At 39.8% G+C, this 18,960-nt stretch overlaps 2 protein-coding genes across 6 annotated transcripts; one reads left to right on the top strand and one right to left on the bottom strand.

Moving 5' to 3' along the window:
* Positions 1–1,750: 1,750 nt before the first annotated feature.
* Positions 1,751–12,094, bottom strand: LOC144065597 (uncharacterized). 4 transcript variants are annotated; one of them, XM_077588580.1, is made up of 2 exons: positions 10,614–12,094; positions 1,751–3,803 (listed from the first exon to the last, which is right to left on the bottom strand). In XM_077588580.1, exons 1-2 carry the CDS (start codon positions 10,690–10,692, stop codon positions 2,491–2,493), a joined length of 1,392 nt encoding a protein of 463 aa, XP_077444706.1. In that variant the 5' UTR covers positions 10,693–12,094; the 3' UTR covers positions 1,751–2,490. The 4 variants fall into 4 exon arrangements, with proteins under 4 accessions (XP_077444706.1, XP_077444708.1, XP_077444707.1 ...); XM_077588582.1 differs by having other exon boundaries at positions 10,737–12,094; XM_077588581.1 differs by having other exon boundaries at positions 11,487–12,094.
* Positions 10,810–17,587, top strand: LOC144065526 (uncharacterized). 2 transcript variants are annotated; one of them, XM_077588458.1, is made up of 2 exons: positions 10,810–10,861; positions 14,489–17,587. In XM_077588458.1, the coding sequence occupies exon 2, from the start codon at positions 14,596–14,598 to the stop codon at positions 16,585–16,587; it is 1,992 nt and encodes a 663-aa protein (XP_077444584.1). In that variant the 5' UTR covers positions 10,810–10,861; positions 14,489–14,595; the 3' UTR covers positions 16,588–17,587. The 2 variants fall into 2 exon arrangements, with proteins under 2 accessions (XP_077444584.1, XP_077444583.1); XM_077588457.1 differs by lacking the exon at positions 10,810–10,861 and adding an exon at positions 12,337–13,194.
* The last annotated feature ends 1,373 nt before the right edge of the window (positions 17,588–18,960 follow it).

Raw genomic sequence — 18,960 nt, 5'->3', positions numbered from 1 at the left:
CCCTTTCCAAAGGCTCGGAGGCCATTCCGCCACACTCCCGTACGGAGAAACGCCAGGCCAGACGTGGAATCACGGACAAGCAGATTCTAGGAGAGGACACCCCTGCAGAACGTCGTGGGACAGTCCACATATCATTAAACTCAGCGAATGAATATTCATCTTTGTAATACTATAATTGGGCAAACGCGGGTTTGGACTTTAGTCTCTTTCATCCTCCACTGAAGCACGGCGACGCTCAGCTGGTTTTATATTTGGGAAAGGGACCCGGAGCTCTGTAAAGATCAATATCAGGAATAAATCATCTGTGGAGTAACGTGCAAACCCTGGTCTCTTCCTTCGATACTGAACACGCACAAGTTGTTAGACGGGATCAGACTGAGTTAGGGAATTATGGATAGGTGCTAAAACTGTACGTCTAACAGGGCGAACGTGTCTGCTTGCACGGTTGTAATAGTCCGATTATTATTATTATTATTGTTCAAGCTTTTGCCAAAGCCGGCATCATTTCTAAGGAGCCACATGGAAATGACGGTGACTCTGAGAACGAAGAGAGGGGACCCGGGTTTTTGGAAGGCTCGTTTGGGCAATTGTTTAATTCGGACACAGAAAATGAGGACTTTGAAGGATTTGTGGGTGATGACGTGAGTGAGTTGTAAAACGTCTAAATAAAGTACAACCGAACTCAGTTTTGCTTCCGTTCCCTTTTTAAAACGTGTTTTTAGCGTGTGGGTGTAGCGTTCAAGAACTATATTTCTCAGCAGTCACTGCGCACCGGATCCCTGAAATAGGCTGCTTCCGGTAGCCAGCGCTATTGCGTTTCGATGTTCATCCATATATAATATATATGCGTCTAATGAAACGGTGTGTGATTTATTAACGATTGCATGTTGGGGAGGTAGAAGGAGTTTGGATTGGATGTGTTTATCGGTGTTCGATTGTTGATCCCTTGATCCAAATAGCAAGTGTGGCATGTTAAAGAGTATCGGTATTCGATTATTGATGCCTTAGCACATAGCTTGAGGCACGGGAGATTTTTAGTCATAACAGTAAAAGTTGGATTGAAGAAACAACAACGTATCACTATATATATATATATACATATATACACACATATATATGTATATATATATGTGTATATATATATATATGTGTATATATATATATATATGTGTATATATATATATATATATATATATATGTGTATATATATATATATGTGTATATATGTGTATATATATGCATGTATATGTATATGTATATATATATATATATATATATATATATATATATATATATATATATATATATATATATATATATATAAATAAATAAATAGTCCGGCCCACATGAAATCGAGTTGACGTTAATGCACCCTTGGGCTTTTTGTATAGTTTCCTGCAGTGGTGTTTAACGTCCACCAGGTGTCAGTATTCTGCGAAGCAGTGGGTCACTGTATGTAAACGACAAGTGATGCTCACAAACCCATCACTAGTAGTGAGTCAATACAATCATTACGGTATACATAAAGAGTTTTAATTAAAAACACAAAAAGCTAACTGAAAACCTGAGCCCAAAATAAAAAATTACACCCCAAAAAATTAAAATGGACAAAAAGCCGCAGGACGCAGTAAGGCATGGGTTGACGAGACATGGAGAACAGGTGGGTGACACACATGGGAGGCGACCACAGGTGAAAGCAATGTACAATCACAACGATAAGTTTCAAGCCATCAATATTTTTTTCATACTAATGATTATACATAACAATATTGAGTATTATCTGTTTGTTCAACATTAAAATAAAATTAAAAAAACAATTCACATTTGACTTCATATACCGACTGCCAGGTCTATTTACATAAAAAATCAAATCAGTTTGGATAAATATAAAATGGAAAACTACTCCAAAATGAACCCAAAGTCAGTTCTTATAGTTTAAAAAAGGAAAAGAATGTAGTTTACAAAGCTAATAGAAAATTTTGAAGATTAAATGAAATAAAACAACATTTGACTTGGTTTTCTCTTTTTCAAACAGAGACAAATTCACAGCAGACTAATTTTATCAACATGATTCAAAAATGACACGAGGAATTCTCATCATTTTTGCCAATTAATAGATAACATACACACACACATTTGTGTCTTTTAAGTCTTATGAATAAATCCTTGGCAAGAAACTTAGTATTATGAATTAATAAGTATTTTTAACCAATGTGTTGAACCACAAATTGAGCAAAGAAAGGGCTTTTCACCACTGCGGGTTGTTAAGTCTTCTTTTCAGGTTTTTCAATTGTGTAGCTTTTTAATTGAGCAGGAAGACATTGTTCTCCAGTGTGGGTTAATAAGTGTTCTTTTAAGCTTCTCCTTTGGGAAAATGTTTGACCACAAACTGAGCAGGAAAATGTTTTTTCACCAGCGTGGATTCTTGTGTTTTTGGAAATCTTGCTTTTGAGAAAAGACTTTACCGCAAACTGCACACGAGAATGGCTTTTAACCTGTGTGTGTTCTTGCATGACGAATTAGGCTTCCCTTCCGTGTGAATCTTTGACCACAAACTGAACACGAAAATGGTTTGTCACCTGTGTGTGTTCTTGCATGACTATTTAAGTTTCCCGTCCGTGTGAATCTTTGACCACAAACTGAACACGAAAATGGTTTTTCACCAGTGTGGGTTCTTGTGTGCGTTTTTAAGGTTCCCTTATCTGTAAATCTTTTACCACAAACTGAACACGAAAATGTATTTTCACCTGTGTGTGTTCTTGCATGACTATTTAAGTGTCCCGTCTGTGTGAATCTTTGACCACAAACTGAACACGAAAATGGTTTTTCACCAGTGTGGGTTCGTGTGTGCCTTTTTAAGTGTCCCTTCTCTGTAAATCTTTTACCACAAACTGAACACGAAAATGTATTTTCACCTGTGTGTGTTCTTGCATGACTAATTAAGTTTCCCTTCTCTGTAAATGTTTTACCACAAACTGAACACGAAAATGGTTTTTCACCAGTGTGGGTTCTTGTGTGCCTTTTTAAGTGTCCCTTCTCTGTGAATCTTTGACCACAAACTGAACACGAAAATGGTTTTTCGCCTGTGTGTGTTCTTGCATGACTAATTAAGTGATCCTTCCGTGTGAATGTTTGACCACAAAGTGAACACGAAAATGGTTTTTCACCAGAGTGGGTTCTTGTGTGCCTTTTTAAGGTTCCCTTCTCTGTAAATCTTTTACCACAAACTGTACATGATAAGGGTTTCTCCCCAGTGTGGCTCCTCATATGTGTTTTCAAAGTAGACTTTTTCCCAAAGGTTTTTCCACACTGAGAGCATTTCCAGAGTTTGCCGTCCTTAAGACCTTCATTGTCATAAAGCAAGTCTTTGCTATCTGATAACGGAGCAATTAAATTGTCTGCTTGCACTTCTGCTGAGCTGCCGTTCGGAGTCTCCGCCCCTCTGCCGGCCACGCCCAGATCCTCTTCACTCTTGAAAGGCTCACCAGTTGACACGGTGACATCATCTTCCTCCTTTTTGATTTGCTGTTGAGGGAACTCTGGCTCCTCCTCTTTAATTTGGGGTAACGTTAAGGTGTGTGCAGGCTCCGCCCCTCTGCTGGTCACGCCCAGATCCTCTTCCCTCTTCAGGAATTCACCAAGTGACCAGGTGACATCATCTTCCTCCTTCTTGATTGGAAGTCGCTCGTCTCTCATTTGTTGTTGAGAGAACTCTGGCTCCTCCCCTTTTATTTGGGGGAGCTCAAGTTCCTTTTTAAGGCCAACAGACTCTTTCCCATCAGGACCAAGATATTCTCTGAAACCTGCAAAGACACGAAAATAAATGATATGTTTCATAATCTGTCTATCTAACGAGAAGTCCTTTAGGTTAGACTGGGAATGTAAAGTCTTATACTTATATCGGCGGTGGTTAGGCTCGTAACATGACATTAACTTGAAATTTAACTGAAATCAACTCAAATGACTATACACACCCACACATATTTGACCACCCGGACCCATCTCAATAAGATCGTATCTCCAATTTGTCTCATTTCTCAAGGAAAAAAAATTGCTCGGAAAGTAGCTCGTTTCTCAAATTTCCCGTAAATTGGGACACTCGTATGTCAAGGTATTCCTGTAATATGCAGGCTGCCACAGCAAATGTTTAATTAACAAGGAATAAGTATAGCACTCGCGGGTGACCCGCATTGTAATCAACAGTTTGAGGAAAAAAAGAGTTCACCTTCAAAATTAAAGTACAATTAAGAGCACACCTACACATTTCAATGTTTAAAAATGTTTTGTTTTATTAAACCCAAAGGATTCTTTAATCTCATCTCATTTTCTGAACCGCTTTATCCTCATCAGAGTCGTGGGGGGTGCTGCAGCCTATCCCAGCTGACTTTAGGCCAGAGGCGGGGCACCCTGATTCATTCGCAGGGCACAACAAGACACACAACCATTCACACTCATACCTAGGAGCAATTTAGAGTGTCCAATCAGCCTACCATGTCTTTAGAATGTGGGAGGAAGCCGGAGTACCCGGAGAAAACCCACACGCGTCAAAATAAAAAGGTAAATTCTGGGCCACTTTTTACATTTTTATGAACTTAGAATAAAATAAAAATATTCAGTGCTGAGTCCTAGTAGCAAGCGGAAGACATGGGAGTTGCTTCCGCTTGAAAAATAATTTAAAAAACAAAAAACATTTTCCCCAGAAAAAATCCGCGATGTAGTGAAATGCTGAGGGATTACTGTACTTGAATTTCCAATTGCAGCGCCCAGATATAGCACTTCTACAATTACCATTAAGCCTTAATGATGAAGGGAATATATAGATATAAAAATGGACCCACCTTCTAGTCTGTGAAGGACAACTTTTGCATGCATTATTTTGCAAAATGTCGAGTTTTCCTCGTGGAACTTTGCTGGTCTTTTCCCACACGTAAATTCTGATGGAGACGCCATCGATAGCTGCTAGCTAGGCTAAGTTAAAGAGGTCGCAAAGCTTCAAAGTTCTTCGACGACTTGAAGAGTTGTTCCTTTGATATATGCTAACAGGCTGAGCTAAAGTAGCGCACAAAGCTTCAACGAGGTCTTGAAAAGGATTTTGGCTGATATTTAAGGTCATAAAGTAGCTGAAGCTAGACACGACGGGGACCCATAGGTTAAGTTTTGTTGGCAAAAATTGGGCATGCGCGGTGCCAGCGTCACTTCCTTCGATGCATTAAGTTTATAAATGTAAGAGATTTGGACATAGGAAATAATTATTATTCAAATTTTCTGACATGTGGTTTGAGCAAAAAAATGTTTGCGCAGGTTTGAATTAAATTGAAAATTAAATTAAACATAAATCACTTGAAGATCGCGTCTCAAAAGGAGGCGTCGCAAAACGCGCATGCGCGGAAAAAAATCGCCCTTGGTCATGATGCTTTTCTGTTTTGCCGATTGGCATCACGGGAGAGGTAGTTCTTGAAACGGTTTGAACTCGCAGGAATCAGTCTCATATTTACGTACTGCTCTCTCGTGGTCAGGAGAAAATTTGTTTCATTCTAAGTTCAGTATTCGTGGACACTGTACACAATATTTAAGACACTGTCAATCAAAAGTTATCGGAGAAGCACATTTTAGGAAATTATATCAGAAAATTAGCAATTTCTCAAAGGTGTCTTAAATCCAAAAGGAAAAGTTTGTTTTTTCTTTTATTTACATTATTCCCTTAATCCGGACCAACCACTAGATGTAAATTATGTCTTGATTTTCCCATTTTTAACGAATATTTGCAATTTTCCCTCCAACTTTGTTCTTTTTGTGTTTTAGTTCAATAAGTATTTTGTAAAATGTAAAAATAACTATATAAAAATATTTTCAACAAATGATTCTTCCCTATTAAGAATAAAAGCTCAAATAAACATTATTTCAGATCTATGAAAAATATTTAAGGCTTTATATCCAGTTCTTTAAATCCGATTTAATCTCTCTCTCTCGCTCTCTTGGTCTCCCTCTCTCCATCTCTCCCTCCCTCACCCTCTTTGCCTAATTAAAATTAATTTAATTAAAATTATACTAATAATGATTTAAGGGTAATAATCATTATTCCAACTATATATATGTGTATATATATATATATATATATATATATATATATATATATATATACATATATATAGTTGGAATAATGATTAATACCCTTAAATCATTATTAGTATAATTTAATTAAAATTAGAAGATATCTTTCAACATAACTGCTTACAACTTGCAAGGAGAAATCACTCCCAACGCGTCTGCGTTCGCAAAAGGATTCTGACGAGCAGCATACTCTTCGGTCCATTTAGCGGCACATTACCAAAACATTCAAAGGTAATCTGATTTAAACATAGCATAAGCAAAAACAACTGTCTCAACTGTTTTGAACAATTGTATAAGCTTAACCGAATAACATCATAAAGGTTATAAAAACAAGTGTCACAACAATCTGTTTTTATCGGAACACCTGCGTAAGAATTTGCACAATAAGCATAAAAAGTGACCCGAGCGGATCGTAAATCAAAACAACGGCATTAGAATTTGCACCAATAAGCATAATAATTTCTTTATAAGGTAAACAGAGCAACAGTATATTTGAACAATAATGCGAGTATACTCGGAAGTTTGTTTCGATTTATCGCCATCTGCAAGATTCCGAGACAAAGCAGTTTAAGAGTCCTTGTAGATCATCCGTCTGGCCTGGAACTTGTTGTCCTGTTCAGTCCATAGTTATGAAGACAATTGACTGGCCCCGACAGGACTACTGGGGGAAAGTGCACTCGGTCCAAACAGTATGGCACAATTTAAATTATAGCTTCATTACCTATTAATTCCAAATGAACAAAGAACTGAATGACAAGCCTTGCATTTTACATTTTTTATAGATCTAAAACTATGTTTATTTTAGCTTTTTTTTCTTACAGAGGGAAGATGTCTTTTAATCATTTAATTTCAAAAGGAAACGAAATATGTTTTTATGTTCAAAATTAAAGTGGAAAACAGAAAACATTTTTATATAGTTATTTTTACATTTTACTAAATACTCATTGAACTAAAACACAAAAAGAAAAAATAAGGATGAAAAAATTGCAAATATTTGTTAAAAATGGGAAAATCAAGAAATATAATTCACATCTAGTGGTTGGTCCAGATTGAGGGAATAATGTTAATAAAAGAAAAAACAAACTTTTCCTTTTGGGTTTAAGACACCTTTGAGAAATTGCAAATTTTCTGATATAATTTCTGCGCTTCTTCGATAACTTGTGATTGACAGTGTCTTAATTATTGTGTACAATGTCCACGAATACTGAAATGAATGATGGTACTTTATTTCATGAAAATATTGAAATTATTCACATTTGAGACGATACGTCAAATACAAATTACACTCGCAGCAATTGGTCAAATAAAACATAAATAAAATAAATAAAATAAGTAAAATAGATAAAATAGATAAAATAAATAAAATAAATAAAATAAATAAAATAAATAAAATAAATAAAATAAAATAATAATAATAAAAATTTAAAAATTTAAGTGGAACATGACACATAACACATAACTTCACACCTTCCTCACACAGTCGAGGACACTGTATGCGTTGCCGCGGCACACTGCAAGAGAAATGCGCTGTAACAGCCATTGACACTCGCGTGGCTCGTTTGAAACAGCCACGAGCCGGGAACCCACTTCTAACAGAAACTTCAAAGTGGAGTCCCCACATACACCTGAAGTTTCGAAGGCTATGGGCTGGAACAAGTATCTATCGACAAGTGGTGCATACTTGACAGCCTTCATTGACTCTGCCTTGTTCGCAGCTGAGCACGCTTTTATTGCAGATGAAGCAATTGATGATTGAGAAAAGGTATCAACAACTGTCACATCCCACGTCAAACACTTTCCCATCTTCCATGGAAAGATCGACAAGCCGTCAGGCCTTCGCTCGTCTGCACGCACCAGGCCACTTGGCTCGAGGATTGAAGGAACACCAGCTTGACATAGTGCGCGTTTAACGATGTCGTTGATGTTGGAGTGACGCGGGAAACGACCAGCTTGGACACGGCAGGATAAGGGGTGGAGAGCTCGACTATCTATTGAATGACCACATTTACACGGAATCGGGTCACAAACTTTGACACCAAGACGATGAGCAATCGAGATGCGAAGCTCATCGGGGGAGAGCTTATTGCCCAAAGTCGCACTTGGCAAAGCATTCAACCAAGTCCCGGAGGGAAACGTCGACGCTGATAATATTCGACTGCGGTCCCACTGATTCGAGGAATCGATCAAATTGCCTTTCATCCTCAGGCAATTGATTTCGTCCCACTCTTTCTGAACTCCGAGATGTATTGGAGTTGAAGAATGACATTCATTCCAGGCATTTAGTGCGTCATCAATGTCAATTGATTTGTGAGGATCAATTTGAGATGAAGACAAAACAGGTCGCACTAACTCAACTGTAGAATAGAATGATGACAGAAAAGAGGGGAGGGACAAGTCAACAAGGGAACGGATACCAATGCCACCGTGACGAATTGGGAGTTTCGACTGATTCCATGCGGACTGTGAAAAGTCAACATTCAGCAACGAGGATAAACAATCTTTTATGACATGGTCGAAACTCTGTAAACAATTCATGTTGCGAAATGTCGGGGAGCTTCTCATCAAGTATTGAAGTTTGGGAATGAAGAGACAATTGCGTAGGATAAACATGGCCTGATGATTGTCAATTTGGCAAAGATTTGAGGTTAAACGCTTCAAATCATTGAGTCGTGCATCAAGGAACTCTTGCATTGAATCTTTGTGGAGAGGTGCACCTAACAATGACCATTTATTAGTAGGTGCAACAACAATTGAGGGGAAGAGTTCCTGAAAATGACAAATCGTACTCTGGCTTTTGTGGGGGGCAAGGTTTGAAAGGTAAACTTCACATTTGGCGTCGTTGATATCAAGGCCAATGCTTCTGAAATTTTCTTTGACCATCGCAGCGTCCGACCAAACCACATCAGGGTCACCACCCAACGTTGCATCATCCAAGTACCACAAGTTGAGCTTGGATGACACTGCTTTTGAGATATGGTCTACAGCTAAGGCAAAGAGAGCCGGTCCAAGGGGATCACCTTGCTGTATACCGGAGCTTGAGGGGATTATGTGGTCATCACAATAGAGGTTGGATGAATATCCGTAGGATTGACTGATGTATGGCAGGAGTGAGGGATCGAAACTCTTGATGGCTTGAAATATTGAGTTGCGATCAAGGCTGTTGAATGCGTTTCGGACATCGATCTTCATGATGATTGTGGGTGAGATCGAATGCTGGATGAATTCACGAACCGCATGTGAGATAATTTCACAACCCCGAGCTACACCCACGCCATACTGCTGGGGTAGGAGTTTGTTTTTCAACGATGACAGACGTGGAAAAATCAGACATTTAGCAATCAAGCGACGTAAAGTGTTTCCAACTGCTATTGGACGGATATCTCCATTGACTTTGGATAGAGGGAATAATTGAGCTCCGAAAAAGAAGTCACGAATGAAGCTTGGAAACTTCCCATTTGCTCCTAACTCGCAAAACTTCACCAAAGATGAAATGAGAGCGATTGCGGAGTCTCCCTGGCGTTTCCCGATGCAATCTTTCAAGTGTTGTGGTCTCAACATATCTGGACCGGCACCGGATCCACTAGGGAAAGACAAAATGGCTTTCGATAGACACTCAGGGGTGAAAGTTAGCTGAGGTGGGTCAGCATTGTCTGGGAGAATGATCGGGGAAGGAGCAGGAGGATGTTTTACTTTCAATTTGGTAATGACACTGTCGTCAATCGGAACAAACGTGTTCGATGAACTGAGGGCCCGAACAGCGCCTTTGATGTCGAAATCATTCAATTTGCTGTTGACCACTATTTGAAGATTAGGACGACGGAAACTCGAAATGTTGGATCTGCATTCCAACCTTTTTGTGATACTTGGGAGATCAGATGAAGCAAGAAATTCTGATATGTTTGACTTGATTTTTTAGGCTAAAGAGCTGCCCTTGGCTGTGTCTGAATCATTTTTGGCGAAATGAAGAACGAATCCGGGGAACACTAGTAGCCGATACCATGCTGAGCGGCTTTGACTTGAGCAAACTTCTGTTAGTAATGAAGCTAGAGTTGTAGAGAAGAGATGACGAGCTGCGGCTGGAATTCGTTTCACCACAACAGATGACTTACGAAGATTTACCATGTATTTTGAGAATTCATCAGTGGACAGGGAAGATGAGACTACGACATTCCCTCCAAATTGGACGTCAACGGTATTACCAGTTATTCCCGTACAAGCTGCACATTCCCAAAAAGGAGTGAGTGAGTCTGCTTGTTTCCTGGTAAGTCCAACACAGCTCAAGTGGTAATCTTTTTTACATAAGTTGCAGTTTATAGATCTGAGGCGTTTGCTGTTGCGGGAGCAAAGACCACATGGAGGAATGTGTGGTTGACTAGATGAGTGAGATGGATCACAAACATCGCACTGAAAGGCAGTATCATCATCAATGTTATCTATATCCACATCGGAAAAACCGGCACATCTGAAGTGGAGCCACCCGTCGCATGAGTCACACGCAATACCTTCATGCACATGTTCTCCACAAGCCAAGCATGTGTCCGCATCAACTGAGGAGGTCATTTGGCAGTGAGAGTCATTCATATTCTTATTGTCAAAATACAACGGGGTTAGCGGACTGCACCAACTTGGGATGTAGAGCTAGCGGCTAGCTTCGGCGGCTAACCCTTCGTTCGGATGTTCGTAGCGCTTGCTGGAAATGGCGACTCGGTCAACTGTTGATGAAGTTCTTGGCCAGTTGCGCGGAGAGCAGGTACTGTCCGTCGAGGAGGCAAAGTGTCCGGGCCGAGCTGTTTCCGCCACGGTACGAGAGCAGGCTGGAGCCGCTGTGCACGTCGAACACCGACACGTTCAACAGCTGGGAGCCGGCGTCGCTCTCTGTCGTCATGTAGCTTCAGGGTGGTGAACGTGCCGCCATGGTCATGCGCCCGTTAGTTAGCCTGACAGCTGGCTTTTCTTGTCATAACGAGGCGCTTTCGGTTACTCCTTTGCAAAACACTTTATGTCCGTGTCCTGGTCTCCTCCTCTTGAGACTTTGGCCCCGCAAAGCTTGCATTCGGCGAACTTTGGTTGTTCTTCGTTCACTTCACGGCGACAATGAACTCGTGTAGACGTTCAGCGAGTTTCCAAAATAAAAGCTCACCTCGCCGAGTTCGGTGGCCTTCGCTTACAGCCGGAAAATCGGAGATGTGATTGTCATTGCACACGTTTAAGCACACTTGGTTTCCTCAGGGAGTTGGATTTAAAAATCATTTGTTTGACGGGTAAAAAGCTAAGAGTCCGTAGCAAAGCGCGGCCCGACGTTAGCTCGCTGCTAAATTTGGTTAGCGGCTAACAATAAATAGCGGCGCAATTAAAAAGGCGGAATTGCGACTCACCTGGATTCATCGGATATGTTTCTGACTACAACTGTCAATTGCTCGTGAGTTGAATGCTCCTGTTTGACCTCAAAAAGTTCCTCCTGGGGCTTTGGCCGTTGTGTTCTTGCCGACATTTCCACACGTGAATTCTGATGATGGCGGCGGCTTTGATAGCTGCTAGCTAGGCTAAGCTAAATTAGCCAGGAAACCTACAACGAGTTCTTCGTCGACTTGTTCCTTTGATAGCTGCTAGCTAAACTAAAGCATAAACAAACTCTTCGGCGACTTGTTCCGTTGATAGCTGCTAGCTAAACTAAAGCATTAACAATCTCTTCGGCGACTTGTTCCTTTGATAGCTGCTAGCTAAATTAAGCTAAAGTATAAACAAGCTATTCGACGACTTGTTTCTTTGGGAGATGCTAGCTGGGCTAAGCTAAAGCAGGTTTTGCTGATAAATAGTGATGAACGAGCGACACTGGTGCGTCAGCACTGTGCCGAAAAGAACCACGTGACTGATACAGAAAATGTATCGTTTGGCCAAAGTGTTTAGTATAAGGAAATAAACTTTATCAAAGTGTCGTGGGTCTGTTGGATGGACTTTTACGTAATTATTGATAATTCTGAATTTCTCCCAGTGTGGAACTATTTTGATCGTATCATGAAGGATTTGTTCTGCGCATGCGCTTTAAGCGTGTGCGTGTGTGTGTGTGTGTGTGCGTGTGTATATACATACACACACACACACACACATATATATATATAGTATATATACACAAACACACACACACATATATATATATATATATATATATATATATATATATATATATGGCTGATATTTAAGGTCATAAAGTAGCTTATGCTAGACACGTCGGGGACCCATAGGTTAAGTTTTGGTGACGAAACAAACTTTTCCTTTTGGGTTTAAAATACCTTTGAGAAATTGCTAATTTTCTAAAATGATTTCTTAAAATGCGCTTCTTCGATAACTTGTGATTGGCAGTGTCTTAATTATTGTGTACAATGTCCACGAATACTGAAATTAAAATTAAACAAATTTTCTCCTGACCACGAGAGAGCGGTACCTAAATAAGAGACTGATTTCTGCGAGTTCAAACCGTTTCATTGAAGAACTACTTCTCCCGTGATGCCAATCGGCGAAACAGCCACAGCTCCATTATCAAAGGGTGTTTTTTCTGCGCATGCGCGTTTTGCGACGCCTCCTTTTGAGACGCGATCTTCAAGTGATTTATGTTTAATTTAATTAAAACCTGCACAAACATTTTTTTGCACAAATCACATGTAAGAACGTTTGAAGAATAATTATTTCCTATTTCCGACTCTCTTACATTTATAAATCGAAGGAAGTGACGCTGCCACCGCGCATGCGCAGTTTTCGCCACCAAACTTAACCTATGGGTCCCCGTCGTGTCTAGCATAAGCTACTTTATGACCTTAAATATCAGCCAAAATCATTTTCAAGACCTCGTTGAAGCTTTGCGGGCTACATTAGCTCAGCCTGTTAGCATATATCAAAGGAACAAGTCTCTCACGTCGTCGAAGAACTTTGAAGCTTTGCGGCCTACCTTAGCTTAGCCTAGCTAGCAGCTATCAATGGCTTCTCCATCAGAATTTACGTGTGGGAAAAGAGCAGCAACGTTCCACGAGGAAAACTCGACATTTTGCAAAATAATGCATGCAAAAGTTGTCCTTCACAGACTAGAAGGTGGGTCCATTTTTATATCTATATACATCCTAAACGATTAAGGCTTAATGCTAATTGTAGAAGTGCTATATCTGTGCAATGCAATTGCAAATTCAAGTACAGTAATCCCTCAGCATTTCACTACATCGCGGATTTTTTATGGGGAAAATGTTTTTTATTTTTTTAAATTATTTTTCAAGCGGAAGCAACTCCCATGACTTCCGCTTGCTACTAGGACTCAACACTGAAGATTTTTATTTTATTTTAAGTTCTTAGAAATGTGAAAAGCGGCCCAGAGGAGCGAGTGGTTAGCGCGTCGGCCTCACAGCTCTGGGGTCCTGGGTTCAAATCCAGGTCAAGTCCAACTTTGTGGAGTTTTCATGTTCTCCCCAGGCCTGCGTGGGTTTCCTCCAGGTACTCCGGTTTCCTCCCACACTCCAAAGACATGCATAGACTTTGCATAGTAAGGCTTTTTTTAATAATAAAAAAGAACATGTATGGTAAAGCAGTAGTTTCTTTAAAAATGACCATTTATAGAAAGGCTTTTTTTCAATTTTTTTACCTTTTTAATTTGACGCGTGTGGGTTTTCTCCGGGTACTCCGGCTTCCTCCCACATTCAAAAGACATGGTAGGCTGATTAGACACTCTAAATTGCTCCTAGGTATGAGTGTGAGTGTGAATGGTTGTCTGTCTTGTTGTGCCCTGCGATTGGCTGGCCAACAATTCAGGGTGCCCCCCCGCCTCTGGCCCAAATTTAGCTGGGATAGGCTCCAGCACCCCCCACGACTCTGATGAGGATAAAGCGGTTCAGAAAATGAGATGAGATTAAAGAATCCTTTGGGTTTAATAAAACAAAACATTTTTAAACATTGAAATGTGTAGGTGTGCTCTTAATTGTACTTTAATATTGAAGGTGAACTCTGTTTTCCTCAAACTGTTGATTACAATGTGGGTCACCCGCAAGTGCTTTAATTATTCCTTATTAAATGAACATTTGCTGTGGCAGCCAGCATATTACCGGAAAACGTTGACATACGGGTGTCCCATTTTACGGGAAATTTGAGATACGAGCTAAATTCGGAGCCATTTTTTTCCTTGAGATATGAGACAAATTGGAGATACAAGCTTATTGAGATGGTTCCATGTGGTCGAATATGTGTGGGTGTGTATAGTCATTTGAGTTGATTTCAGTTAAATTTCAAGTTAATGTCATGTTACGAGCCTAACCACCGCCGATATAAGTATAAGACTTTAAATTTCAGTCTAACCTAAAGGACTTCTCGTTAGATCGATCATTTATTTTCGTGTCTGCAGGTTTCAGAGAATATCTTGGTCCTGATGGTAAAGAGTCTGCTGGCCTTAAAAAGGAACTCGAGCTCCCCCAAATCAAAGGGGAGGAGCCAGAGTTCTCTCAACAACAAATGAGAGTCAAGCGACTTCCAATCAAGAAGGAGGAAGATGATGTCACCTGGTCACTTGGTGAATTCCTGAAGAGGGAAGAGGATCTGGGTGTGACCAGCAGAGGGGCGGAGCCTGCACACACCTTAACCTTACCCCAAATTAAAGAGGAGGAGCCAGAGTTCCCTCAACAACAAATGAGAGACGAGCGACTTCCAATCAAGGAGGAAGATGATGTCACCTGGTCACTTGGTGAATTCCTGAAGAGGGAAGAGGATCTGGGCGTGACCAGCAGAGGGGTGGAGCCTGCACACACCTTAACATTACCCCAAGTTAAAGAGGAGGAGCCAGAGTTCCCTCAACAGCAAATCAAAAAGGAGGAAGAAGATGTCACCGTGTTAACTGGTGAGCCTTTCAAGAGTGAAGATGATGTGGGCGTGGCCGGCAGAGGGGCGGAGACTCCGAACGGCAGCTCAGCAGAAGGGCAAGCAGACAATTTAATTGCTCCGTTATCAGATAGCGAAGACTTGCTTTATGACAATGAAGGTCTTAAGGACGGCAAACTCTGGAAATGCTCTCAGTGTGGAAAAACCTTTGGGAAAAAGTCTACTTTGAAAACACATATGAGGAGCCACACTGGGGAGAAACCCTTATCATGTACAGTTTGTGGTAAAAGATTTACAGAGAAGGGAACCTTAAAAACGCACACGAGAACACACTCGAGTGAAAAACCATTTTCGTGTTCAGTTTGTGGTCAAAGATTCACACAGAAGGGACACTTAAATAGTCATGCAAGAACCCACACTGGTGAAAAACCATTTTCGTGTTCACTTTGTGGTCAAACATTCACACGGAAGGATCACTTAATTAGTCATGCAAGAACGCACACAGGTGAAAAACCATTTTCGTGTTCAGTTTGTGGTCAAACATTTACACAGAAGGGAAACATAACAATTCATGCAAGAACACACACAGGTGAAAATACATTTTCGTGTTCAGTTTGCGGTAAAAGATTTACAGAGAAAGGAAACTTAAAAAGGCACACAAGAACCCACACTGGTGAAAAACCATTTTCGTGTTCAGTTTGTGGTCAAAGATTCACACAAAAGGGAAACTTAACAATTCATGCAAGAACACACACAGGTGAAAAACTATTTTCGTGTTCAGTTTGTGGTCAAACATTCACACAGAAGGGAAACTTAACAATTCATGCAAGAACACACACAGGTGAAAAACCATTTTTGTGTTCAGTTTGTGGTCAAGGATTCACAGACAAGGGAAATTTAAAAAGGCACACAAGAACACACACAGGTGAAAATACATTTTCGTGTTCAGTTTGCGGTAAAAGATATACAGAGAAAGGAGGCTTAAAAAGGCACACAAGAACCCACACTGGTGAAAAACCATTTTCGTGTTCAGTTTGTGGTCAAAGATTTACACTCAAGCAAAACTTAAAAAGGCACACAGGAACCCACACTGGTGAAAAACCATTTTCGTGTTCAGTTTGCGGTAAAGCCTTTTCTCATGAGCAAGTTTTACAAATACACACAAGAACCCACACTGGTGAAAAACCATTCTCGAGTTCAGTTTGTGGTCAAGGATTCACAGACAAGGGAAACTTAAAAAGGCACACAAGAACACACACAGGTGAAAATACATTTTCGTGTTCAGTTTGCGGTAAAAGATTTACAGAGAAAGGAAGCTTAAAAAGGCACACAAGAACCCACACTGGTGAAAAACCATTTTCGTGTTCAGTTTGTGGTCAAAGATTTACACACAAGCAAAGCTTAAAAATGCACACAAGAACCCACACAGGTGAAAAACCATTTGCCTGTTCAGTTTGTGGTAAAACATTTACAGAGAAGGGAAACTTAAAAATACACACAAGAATCCACACTGGTGAAAAACCATTTTCGTGTTCAGTTTGTGGTCAAAGATTCACACGGAAGGGAAGCTTAATTAGTCATGCAAGAACACACAGTTTAAAAGCCATTCTTGTGTGCAGTTTGCGGTAAAGCCTTTTCTCAAATGCAAGATTTCCAAAAACAAGTATCCACGCTGGGGAAAAACCATTTTCGTGTTCAGTTTGTGGTAAAACATTTACAGATAAGGGAACGATAAAAACCCACATAAGAACCCACACTGGTGAAAAAACAATTTCCTGCTCAGTCTGTGGCCACAGATTCGCTTCAACAGCCCAATTAAAAAGCTACACAATTCAAAAACCTTTTCCAGGTGCAGTTAATGTTCCAACATTTTCACAGAAGGGAACATGAAAAGAAGACTTAACAACCCGCAGTGGCGAAAAGCCCTTTCTTTGCTCAATTTTTGGTTCAACACGTTGGTTAAAAATACTTAATAATGCATAATACTAAGTTTGTTGCCAAGGATTTATTCATAAGAATTAAAAGACACAAATGTGTGTGTGTGTATGTTATCTATTAATTGGCAAAAATGATGAGAATCCCTCGTGTCATTTTTGAATCATGTTGATAAAATTAGTCTGCTGTGAATTTGTGTCTGTTTGTTTTATTTCATTTAATCTTCAGAATTTTCTATTAGCTTTGTAAACTACATTATTTTCCTTTTGTAACTATAAGAACTTACTTTGGGTTCATTTTGGAGTAGTTTTCCATTTTATATTTATCCAAACGGATTTGATCTGCATGTAAATAGACCTGGCAGTCGGTATATGAAGTCAAATTTGAATTGTTTTTTTTAAATTTTTATTTTAATGTTGAACAAACAGATAATACTCAATATTCTTATGTATAATCATTAGTATGAAAAAAATATTGATGCTTGAAACTTATCGTTGTGATTGTACATTGCTTTCACCTGTGGTCGCCTCCCCTGTGTGTCACCCACCTGTTTTCCATGTCTCGTTAACCCATGGCTTACTGCTTCCTGTAGCTTTTTGTTCATTTTAATTTTGGGGGGTGTAATTTTTTATTTTTGGTTCATGTTTTCAGTTTGCTCTTTGTGTTTTGAATTAAAACTCTATGTATACCGTAATGATTGTATTGACTCACTGCGAGTGATTGGTTTATGAGCATCACTTGTCGTTTCCATACAGTGACACACTGCTTCGCAGAATACTGACACCTGGTGGGCATTAAAAATCACTGCAGGAAACTACAAAAAGCCCATTAACGCCAACTCGATGTCATGTGGGCCGGACTATTTTAGATATAATATATATATATAAATACAATGTGTTGGAATAATGATTCAAACCTTTTAAATCATTATTAGTAATATTTAATTTAAAAAGGAAAAACATCTTTCAACAAATTCTGCTTACAACTTCGAAGGAGATGCCTTGTGACGTCGTCTCAGTCCACAGTGCATTCTGAATTGCAGTAACTGAATCATTGTATTTAATCGCTGCATTCGAAAAACATGGTTATGTAATCAGTACAATAACACTCTCGATGGTTTAGAAAAACAACAGTGTGAGGAATGCATTATAAGGTCAACGAAGTAGTATTATAATGTAAACAAAGCATTATTAGTAAACCAAGCAGGATTATAATGTAAACAAAGCAGTATTATAATGTAAGCAAAGCCGTATTTTCAAATCTGCTGTTGGAGTCTCGTCATAACAGTCTCATTGGGTCCTGCCGGAGAAGTGTCCTCGAGCTTTGGCCTTGAGGAGCCGATGATGTGGAGGAAAAATGTCCATGTTCCCATGACTGTTTATAGCCTTACTACTTATTTAAAAAAATGCTTACAACACATAATATATTCCATAATAATTCTAACATTCCCTCCTTTTACTATATGTTTGTTATTCATTTTATGACAAATCCAAAATGAGAGGGATATCTCCGTTGGCTGTTTTAATTTTACCCGCTTAGGCTCTACTCGTTCGGCAGGTATGAAAAGCAGAAAATAAGATCATTTTCGCCCAATCCAACCTCGGAATTACCATGCTCCTGGAATTCACTGTTGGTGTCAGCACGTTTCATCAGTAGGGGATATAATTCATGCAATTTAGAATTTGTAGGGGCAATCGCAGTGGTTATAAGTCGGCTTATCAAAGATATTAAGCAGGGAATAATACAACACCCACATAATGTCAAAATCGTAGCAAAAAGGGCTACGGAAAATAAAACAAATTGGGCCAAATAAAAAGGACATGCCACCAGCTTTTCAAGGCGGAATTCTCCGACTCCAGAATGCTTCTTCATATTTCGGTTGAGGGTCTGCAGGCCACTAATGGCCTGGGTGAGGGACCCACCGGGTGACGTGTTGTTGAGTGCAATATTTTCAAACATTGCATACGCCCCCTTGCTCCGCAAGCAGCATATCAACTGCTATGCGATCCTGGAACGCCATAAGACTGGTGGCTGCCAATTGTTCCTTTATCGCCACAAATCCCTGTT

This window comes from Stigmatopora argus, chromosome 20 (assembly GCF_051989625.1).
Source record: "Stigmatopora argus isolate UIUO_Sarg chromosome 20, RoL_Sarg_1.0, whole genome shotgun sequence".
NCBI lineage: Eukaryota > Metazoa > Chordata > Actinopteri > Syngnathiformes > Syngnathidae > Stigmatopora > Stigmatopora argus.
The sequence above is the reverse complement of the archived record's forward strand: the minus strand, read 5'-3'. Positions and strand labels throughout refer to the sequence as shown.